This window comes from Polyodon spathula, chromosome 10, assembly GCF_017654505.1.
Source record: "Polyodon spathula isolate WHYD16114869_AA chromosome 10, ASM1765450v1, whole genome shotgun sequence".
In the NCBI taxonomy this organism is placed as follows: Eukaryota; Metazoa; Chordata; class Actinopteri; order Acipenseriformes; family Polyodontidae; genus Polyodon; species Polyodon spathula.
Window position 1 is genome coordinate 46,267,457 of NC_054543.1, and position 10,630 is coordinate 46,278,086.

General features: G+C 41.7%; 1 protein-coding gene across 3 annotated transcripts in view; it reads right to left on the reverse strand.

Moving 5' to 3' along the window:
* The window catches only part of LOC121322443 (arf-GAP with GTPase, ANK repeat and PH domain-containing protein 1-like), a 191,694-nt gene extending 182,912 nt beyond the window's left edge, over nt 1–8,782 (reverse strand). For 2 of the 3 annotated variants that reach the window (XM_041262424.1, XM_041262423.1), the window contains exon 1: nt 7,936–8,782. In XM_041262424.1, coding sequence (XP_041118358.1) covers nt 7,936–8,098 — 163 coding nt within the window. In that variant the 5' untranslated portion in view covers nt 8,099–8,782. The remainder of the gene's footprint in view (nt 1–7,935) is intronic. The other variant, XM_041262425.1, reaches the window with a different exon arrangement.
* Between the last annotated feature and the right edge of the window lie 1,848 nt (nt 8,783–10,630).

The following is a 10,630-nucleotide window of genomic DNA, read 5'->3' on the forward strand; positions in this document are numbered from 1 at the left end:
CTCAATACCAAATCACACAGGGCTCAGCACTCACTGCACAGAGCGAAGGTTTACACACACCAGCTCCTGCAACACACTTAGCAAGGAAACCGCTCTGTACTGTACAACTCCATGGACTGTCAGCACCATTAAATGACAGCCTTTATTTGTGTTTGCGGGCTGATGAAGTCTGGAAGTTGTCACTACAATATCAGGTGCAGTAGAGTTGCTGCTGTTTGCTGAAGTTGTACAGTAATGTTGAGATGCTCTCCCTGCCATTTTGTCTCTGTGAACTCTCTCTGTTATCCTACCCTGGTTCTTATTGTAATCCCACAGTATCTTATTTTTATACCAAGATACTCTACTTCTCAAAGCATGCATGCCAGGGAATAGGAAACCATCAGGATCAACATCGCTAATTAGAACTCTCACCATGTTTAGAAATTCTAGAATTTTTTACAGTTTACTTAGTGAACTGCAATGGTCAACTTCCCACACTTTGGTTAGTATCAACTAACAGTAAGAAGAGTGGAAATACTGGGGTATTTGAAATGTTTATTAAAGGTACTGTGAGACAATGTAGTGCAGAGTGAAAGACAATGATACAGGATCCAGTCTATAGCTATTCAGTCCTGAGCATCTCGCAGGCAGAGACTGCCAACTGTCTACAGAGCTACAGTATAAACTGAAACCCAGGGAGGGAAAGAAGATTCCAACTGCATAGCAGTTTTACCCATTACAGGTTTTATTACTACAAGCTTGATTAGCCACAGTTTTGTAGGTAACAAACTCAGGTGTGTCTTATTAACTCCTAGTAAATCCAGGAATGAATCAAACTGCTGCATTATACTGTATTTCTATCCCTGGAGACCACAAAACATATTCAAATCAGCCCAATAACATGTCTTGTAAACATTAGCCATGTGGGTAGCATTTATGGTTTATGGGAAGAGCGCACACTGTCAGTCCAAAATAAAGGAACATTTCATCATCACAATGTTATTTTGTAGCATTGGTAACATGAATCAGTATTGCCAATTATGGTAACGTAATGTTTACACTTTCATTTTAAAAATATAATTTAAAAAATGGGCGATTGGAATTGGTTTCTTGAAGGCAGTGAAGCCTAAATAAAACCATGTACGTGCCCAACTGACAGAAATATTTTGTTTACCCCTAGAATCACTTTAATTACTATGATTTCTGTTTTACTGTTCTTGTGGTTAGAACCAGTTTCAGTTACAAAAGAGAGACCTTATACAGCATGATAACACAGAACAGACAGAGTAGCTCTCATTATTTAATGTCCTACTGTACAAAAAACAAGGTTAGTGGTCATGCATGCAGATACAATTGTGGCGTAAAGTAATCCAAAGCCTGCAACACATTGCTTACCGTTTACCAGATGTGCCTTTCCAAAGAGTCATGATGCTGATGTGCACAGTACAGTAACTGGAAGAACCTCGAACAAGAACAGGGTACATCAGAGTCTGCAAGCAAGCAACTTAACCACTGTACAAAATGATTACGATCCTTTGCACGGGTCTCCAAGTGCCATCAGCTGCAGGCCTAAATGATATCTAATTATAACATCTGAACTTACTGCCAGCTTACAGGAGAGCACACACTATATTAAAGGATCTACAAAAAATAGTAAGTTACTCTACTGTCTGCAACAGCACTCTCCCACAAAACCAGCAGTGCACCACGACTTTCCATTTCACTCTGCTAAATTCAACACAAAGTGGATTCATAAGCAGTGCTCTAGAACAGACACTGCAGTACAGCTGGGTTAATGGGTTACCGGGGAGAGCACAATGATTTGATGCTTCTAAAGGTTTCACTTCTTTAAACACAAATCATGAAAGACAAGCCACCGCATCCTGAGAAAGAAGCGCATTGCAACCACAAAAACCACCGTACAAGTCAGCACGAAACTGCTTCGTATACACAGACTGCTTACTAACAAACCCAATATTTACACTTGCAGTGCTACAGTGACAGCACATTCCCCAATGCTTACACTTTCCATTGATCTTACAGTAACAGGGTAGCAGTTGGTTCTTCTTTCTTTATTTGTGTTAAAATGTCAGCATGCAGACAAAACAAAGTTGGGCAAGCTTGTTTCTTTTCATAGGCAATCCCCTTATTTCCTTAAGTGAAGCTCCAAATTACTTTGCAGACTGTTCTAGTTAGTCTCATAAGCTGCCTAATGCTATTAAAGCTTGTAACGAGATTTCAATCGAGATTGAGAGTAAAAAAAAATAATAATAAAACAATAATTTCAAGATTTTCTCTAATGAGTCAGTGCAAGTGCCGCTTCTGGGGGTCGATGAAACCGTTTCACGATGAACACCAAAGAGACGCAGAGCGTGGACTTCTCCCTGTCACATAGACTGTTTACACCAGACAAGTCACTGTCAAAAAACAACACAACATTTTAATCTGAATACAAACAAATCTTTATCCTTAAATAATAAGGTCACAACAACACTAGACAACATAATCTTTATTTGGGGGAAATTATTAATCACCTTATTTATAATTTGTCTGCCAGGAAGACATATAACCATTACTACAAATCCTGAAACAGACCAGGAGGTTGGACAATTATTTTTTTTTTTTTTTTTTTTTTTTTAATGCCTTAACAGAGCGCTAAGGTTTAAACATCCACTGTCTTCCCTCTCACTAGCACTAGACGCATCACCACCATCATTTTGTTGCTGATATTTCAATAACATCACTAACTTAAGTTGCTAGTGCTATACTTCCTGGTACAAAACCACTTCTTGTGCCGTAACTGCAATGTGACCTACTGCAAAGGAGGGATTAAATATTGTATTCCAGTATAGGACAAGTATCAAGCAAGAATCTTACACACAAGAAGTGTGGATCCAGTGACTAAACTGCCAATGCTAATAAGAAACGATTGAAAAGCACTCCTTAAAAACACAAGATGTACACTAGGGCCACGGCTGGGGTCAATTCCAATTCCAAATTAATTTTAAAATCAATTCCCATTCCATTTTTAATCAATTCCAGTTCCTTTGATGGACTTGGAATTGATTAAAAGGGAATTGATTTTAAAAAGGAGCAGGACATGGAATTGACACCATGAGAATGTTCCGAATGTTCGAATGAATCCTCAGTTATTTGCCTGGGTATGCAGCAGCTGCACACTGGCTCCTCTGTCCTCTATCACAGTCTGCAGCGGGGGCTCCAGGATTTTACAAATGCATTTGCTACACATGACATGCGATTCCCATGTTTGGTCCGACCACTGTATCTAAACACAGGGCTTATCAAGCGGGATAGTGGCCCAACATTGTGCACATCCAGTTCTCGTTCAAAGTGAGCACTCCCAGCTACACAGCAACAAGGACCCTTCTACCTGAACACTTCAGGTTCTATGCTCTCAGCTGGGATTGAAATGACTTTGGTGGATTTCAGAGGAAGGAACACGATATTCATCTACCTCTTCACCCAATTCTATCACTATTCTCCTGACTTTTGAATAAACACGTAGGATCATGAGATTAAACTGATATTATAATAAACTGACTTTTGCATTGCTTTTGAAAACACACACACCGATCAAGAGCTGCAAACAGAACACTCCCTATTCTAATCAGAGCCTACCTGCCTGTACAAAAACACTTTTTCCCCGGGGTTCGCAAGCACACAGTACAGGGAAACTCTGACTCCTCATAAGCACCACACTGGTGCAGCAATATCAATTAACAGCCTTCAAGTTTTATCAAGGGATGTCAAATCAAATATTTGGTGAGTTAAAAGCAGCTTTTTTACATAACGCAAGTGAGAACGTAACACAAGTGACACGCCAGCTCTCCTGCAGAACAGCACAAAGCGCAATGCCTTGACAGCGCTGTACTGTCTGTGACACACCAGCTCTCCTGCAGAACTCTTATAACACAGGGCAGCAAAGGCACGCAACACTAACACATCCGCTGGGGACCAGGAACCAGGAATGGGGGCTGGATCTTAACCCTTTAAGGATTGTGTATTTTTTCAGCTGCAGTCACTGGGATTGAAAGCAGTCCAAATTAGCAGAAATATTCACATTGCCTTTAGGGCTCTGTTAAAACAATACAGAACTCTTCAGTTACTATACACTGTTAATCAGCTCAACCATGCTTCAGGGACTGATTAGCAAACTGGATTGCATAACCCTGCTGACCTTACTTTAAGCGATGGCTAGACGCTTAGTATTGATCACTGGGAAGTCTTAACATTTCCTTGCAAATCCCAGCCAGGCTAATCTGGGAATCATTCTTTACCAGAATGCAGGCAAGGAGTCAGCCTGATAGATATACTCCATTGGGTGTATTTACATCTTGAACATTGAGACCAAATAGCCTTGACTCTTGCTGCTGTGGATTGATCAAGAGGCTTCACATGAAAAACAAGCACACCTGTCATTTAAAAAGAGCCTAGGCTGCTTGTTACACTTCTACAAGGAGCACATAAAAAAGCATCAACAACAATTCAAGTACTGGTTTAATCTCATTGGATTGGTTTTAATATTATATCTCAGATCTATATTTAACCTTGCAGCTCAGTGCACTCCAAGCCACAGCTTTTATTCTGCCACAATCAGCATCTGTTCATTCAAACTGGCAAAGAATGGGGCTTGTCTGGATTTAGCAGTGGCCACTGTGTCAGAGGTCAAACGGAAATAGTTTGTTGTTGGCCCCAGGGAGAGCGGGGGTCAGGATGGCTGAAAGCAGATGGGTCTCTCCCAAGATCTGACTACAGATTTGTAGCCTTCAGGGACCTTGGAATTGCGACAGAAAATCAAAAAGAAGTTGTGAACCCATGAACACTTGTAAACTGTTATTGACAATGCAGAACAGCAGCCTAAAGTCCTGGGGTTCATATAGAAGAGCTAGGGAAGTTACTGTATCAACGTGCCAATTATATACATTGGAACCAAGGAACTGTACCTACCTATATAATAGGATCAATCACTTGACAACTTGAAATCATATTTTGTCTTTTTTGGTCATCGAATTAATGATACAATCCTCCTGCCTGTTAATATACTTACACTCAACACCAGTGATTCACTGTGATACTGTAAGACTTGTACAGTTTAAGCATCGACTGCATCACCTTTCTAAAAACGTGAACGTTTTAAATGAAGCTACAATGTTCAGACACCCGGCAGGCTGAAAGGTTTGTCTCCAGAGGCTGGCAGGTTGTTGACACTGCTCAGGATGACATCACCCCCCCTGTGGAGCAGTGAAGAGACACTGACGCACTGCGCAGTGCAGTGCAGGGTGGTGGTGTTGTTACTGGGGGAGACAGTGCAGGCTCTCACAGCATCAGGTGAGGCTGGAAAAAGGTGGGGGGCGCTCATCCCTATGGAACAATTCTGGGAAGGTTGAATAAGATAAAAAGCCCCTGTGGTGGTTCTACGATGCACAGCTGGAATCACAGTTATGGCAATACTGAAGCTAATGCACAGTGTTGTACTACAGTAGAGCAGACACTGTATACAGAGCAGACGAACAGCACAGGAGATCCACAGGGTTGAGCCAGCAGACCACCTCTGTCAGGTGTGAAGACTGTCGACTTGTACACAAAGACTGCATTTGTAAGGCATGCCATTCATACTGTATTAACAAATGTAATGTATTAAACAGTCCTCTCAAAATGTATCACAGCACACCATGTGAATCACAATACAGTTCATGCAATGGTCCTGATGGGATACTTTGTACACTATAATGCGTGATAAAATTAAATACTCTTATAGTAATTAGACATTTTGTTACAATGCAAAACTTCAACAATTGCCGGTATCCTACCAACTATAAATCACATAATTAATAAAAGAACCACTACAAGCAGCTGCAGTGCTCAGTGATTCCAGCATTTCAATACTGTGATGGACTACTCTGCCCCAATCCCCACCAGCTGTAAACCTTGACTGCATACCCCCCCAATATTAAACTAAAGCATGGTACAAAAACAAACTCAATGTAACTCCTGATCACTCCCCAGCACACTCGCTAAATCCTGTTAAAACAGTACAATTACTCAGCCAATTTTGCCCAATACAGCCATTGTTGTAAAATGATTGGAATAGGAATTTCAATTAAAAGGGAACTGGGTATAGAAAAAGAATTGAGGCCTTCACTGGCATCACATTTGTTTTTTAAACTGTATGAAAGAATATAGGTCCTAATTACTAAAGAGGATACCTCAGAAAGGAAAGCAGTAATAGTGCCATTAAAAAACTGGTTCTTATAAAGATGGTGACATGGATAGAGCACTGCTAGCGTTTTTATCTAAACCAGGTCATAATTTAAATTTAAATATATTACCCATATAGCCTATCAGAGTTTGGGGATAATTCCATTTTTATTTCCAATCCCGGTTCCCTTTTAAACAACTACAATTCCTGTTCCGTTTTACGGCATAGTCTTTACTGAGGTTTATGCCATAGGCTTTATCAGGTTTCCTGACAAGTTCACGAAGTTGTATACAGTATTTGTTTGCTCAATAAAGTCTTTGTTTCAAAATGAATGGAATAGGAATTTGAATTGATTAAAAGGGAATTGGGATTAGAAATAGAACTGGAATTGAAAAAATGGAATTGATCCCAACTCTGCAGCTTACTGCATGCCAAACTGTTTTGTTTTTTCTAGTTCGGTACATGTTTAAAATGCTTTCTGGGTAGCTTTACGGTAAATTCCTTGTGAAACAGTGGCTCAGGTCACACAAGACAGTGTGGCAGCAGCAGCTGTCAGTACTTAATACTGCTGATGCTTCCAGTGCTGGAAGATAAGCGCAGTCATCTTTACAGTATCTGCTAATAGGCAATACTTTAATGACATGATCCTGGATCAACACGGAACCGCAATGCCATGGCAGGCTTTTTTATTATTATTACTGATCCATAACAAAGAATATGTATTTCTCCCCCTGCCCTGTGTGGCAATGACGCCACTGTCTGAATGTGGCTGTGAAAAACAGATAAGACAGCGGCAAGTGGGAATGCAAAGGGGCGTTGTTCAAAGAGCCATGCCTGCTGCTAACGATACAGCAACTGAACCTGGAACTAAGCAATCCTGACTGAGCTCATTCACACACTCACAGCTTTAAAGAACAAAAAAGAAGTTTATCTGCACTCCCACTGGTCTGTTCTGTGATACTATAAGACGTACAATATTTCCAGTTGCCATCTAAAGGATGCAGGTGGTTTGCACACATTTAAAGCAGTGTAGAGGTAATAAGACTCCTATTTTACTACAAGCTTGATTAGCCAGTGTAGATGTAACAAGATCAGGTGTTTTCTTATTAAAAACTCAAAGTAAAAACAGGCATGAATCAAACTGCTATGCAATGGGATTCTTATTTCCATCCCTGAGCTTGACAGAAGCAATTTAAAAAACTAGATGTCAAACGTTTCTTTAAGACAAAACTGATAAATGCACAATAAAAAAAATAGTGCCACCTTGGTGTTCTTCGGTGTCAATTTGCAAGACCAATGTGCACTCACCACAACAACCACATAAAAAATAAATAAATAAAAATTTAAAATATATTAAAAACAGAGCCAGCGCTGCAGCGATTTTATAATCCCAAGCATATACCATCTGCTCAACACACTATATTTATTTGATATCAACAACATCACCACATCTGCTTGGTGTTTACGACAGACCTCCATATGCTCCGCCTAGCTGCATCATAACATGTTATTGTTATTGGCAGGTATTAATGTCAACACAGTTTTTTGTATGCAAAATGATTTCGGGTTCTTGTTGTGTGGAAATCGACTGCATTTGTCTACAGACATGTACACGTTTTCTAAATGCTGTGTACTGTTACAGAACAGTGAACTGCTGTACAAGTTGAGCGTGTGGCACATATAGATAGATGACAGATAGATACATCAAAATGATGTTAGTGATGCTCGTCTCTTACCTTCGATAGCGATGACATGCTCCCGAATCTGGTTCTGCAAGCCAGGTTCCTCCACCCGCTCCAGCAACTCGTAGATGGAGTAGATGTTTGGATGGACCGACTCGAACCGCTGGATTTCAGACCGGATAGCGGCCGAGTTGGCCACATGCTGCTGATAATTCATTCTCGGGATAGTATTTTTTATAGATTTGTTTGGTCAATACAAATACCACAAGTAATTATATTTTAAATATTGGTGTAGAGGGAAGAGAGTTGCAAAAGCAAATTATGTTTTTGGTTTGTTTTTTGAGAGCGGACTTTCTTTTCTTGTAATCCGTCTCCTTGCCGCCGGTTAATTCCACAGAGTGTAGCCCCAGATCAGAGCCTCTGCGCCGCAGAAGGAGTCGCCGCTCCACCGATGCCCCTGTTCCTGCTCCAGGCGGCCCGTTGCATCCACTCCATAGCCACCTCTGGTTTGAACAGAGCCACGCTAAAAACTGCAGCAAATAAAAATCAAATATAGATCTGATCTCTACGTACTAGTGGTAAGTACACTGCACTCTCTCTATAAAAGACAAGTCACTGGGGGCAACCAGAAAAACCTCTGATTGCCAAGAGGAGGACTGGCTCCAGGTAAATCAACAGCTACCGGCTCCTTGGCATGTCGTCATCCACTCGTCACGGTTTTCTTGTTATCGGCTGGTCCATTGCAATCCACAAAAACAGCCACTCTGTTGTTTTCGCCTCTTCTGTATCCGATGATAAATCTTAAACAATCCGGAGCAGTCTTCGCCACGCTCCACACCAGCTAGGGTGGAATCTCCGCTGCTCCAGCCCCCAGCTCCACAGTATCCTGCGAACGTCACGGCGCTACCACATTCCCTGCACGCCTCCTGGAAACGTCAGTCTTTGGATAAGGAGCGCAGTATTGATTTATGGGAGTTGTAGTTCTTGTACATTTCCCTGAAGTAATTGCTGAAGATCTTTAGCATTAGTTTATGGTGATATATTAGTAGCAGTAGTAATCAAAGGACACAGTTTGTGTGGGAGAAGCAGTGCAAGGGTTGAAGTGCATAGACAGCAGCGGTTTACCGGGCAAACTAAAACTCTTGTGCTTTCAGTTTGGTCTACTGCCAAGACTGCCATGTGAGGTTTCCTTGACAACAGTAGAGAAGCTGGAAGCGTTAATCAGTTCATACGTCAGGAAATGGTTAGGAGTTCCACGCTGCCTCAGCAGAGTGGGACTGTATGGTAAAGGGATACTGCAGGTGCCGGTCTAAGCTCTAACCAAGGAGTTTAAGGTTCAATTGGAAATTACATTGGTTGTCACACAATGAATGTGTGAGGGAAGCAGCACCTGTGTTGAAAACTGGAAGAAAGTGGGCAGCAAAGGAACTGTGGAAGATGCAAAGGTTGTCCTTTGTATCAGTGATATCATGGGGCAAGTACAGCATTGAAGAGGGGCCCTTGGTCTCAGTTCAGGTCCTCCTACTGCTGTGGATGAGGCGTATGAAAGGAAGAAACTTTGGAACGCTCAACTAGCCGCTGAAATGGAACAGCAAGGATGGAGGGTCCAGGCTTACCAAGTGGAGGTGGGTTGGCGAGGATTTATGGCACATCAGATTCAGTGGTCAAGAGCTGCGATGCATAGTGAAGAGTTTATCTGAAGCAGCAGAGAGGCGCAACAACTGGCTCTGGTTGAGATAAAAAGTTTCTGGTTGGGGACAGCAAGCACAGTAGAAAAAAAAAAAACATTGATGTAAAGGTAAGTAAGCTAGGCTTAGCTGAGTGGGGGATGGAGGGGGGTGATGCTGGGACACCAGAATCACTGTTGAGCCCTCTTAAGGTGGTTTGGGATAGTCGACGAAACACCAAGGATGGAAGGTGCCCACTTGAAAACCCCAGAGAAGTACCCTACTCAGCTCAGTCCAGACGGTTGTCATGCTGATGTGCTAGGGAGGCTGTACTGTGGTTTATCCCTGGAGCCAGCACTGCAGCCATTCTGTGTGGAGGCAAAATAGGTTGATCCCTCGAGCCAGCATTACACTTCAGCCATCAACACCAGGCAGAAGGATATCTACGTCATCAGATGGAAGGAAACGCAGATGGATCACAATAGTTTACAGTAAAAGAAGCTATGTCTTAGTTGATGCTTATCTTGGCGAGAGCTGAGTCCAATATCACAATGAAGTTTTAACACCTACTCTCATGTAATGGAAATCACAAACAATGACCTAAGCAGAAACGACAATAGAGAACCCATACAGAACACAATGCATGATTGGAAAATGTACAGAATTCAAAGTATCCCTTTAATGCAAAATAGCAAGATCATAGAAAAATATTATCAAGCAACAAGAAAGCCAGTTTAAGTATGATATAAGCATGTTGCTGTGGAAACAGTACAGTAGACACATGGTAAACAGAGCAATTTCAACTCATAGGTGGAATCTAAATTCCATGAGCAGATTTGCAAACTGCTGAGCTACTGTTCTCTTGTGTTGATACACGGCATCACTTAATTGATTTTGTATTAACTGTATTAAACAGTCATGCTGTACGAGGGCCTCCAGTCCTGTGTATCATACATGCACTGCACTAAAGCCAACCTAATTACAACCAGCTAAACCAGCAACCAGCAGCCAGCACAAACAGGGAGCTGGGAGAGGAGAGGTTCAAAACAGGTCACCCTCACATCTGCAGCTGTATTTACTGG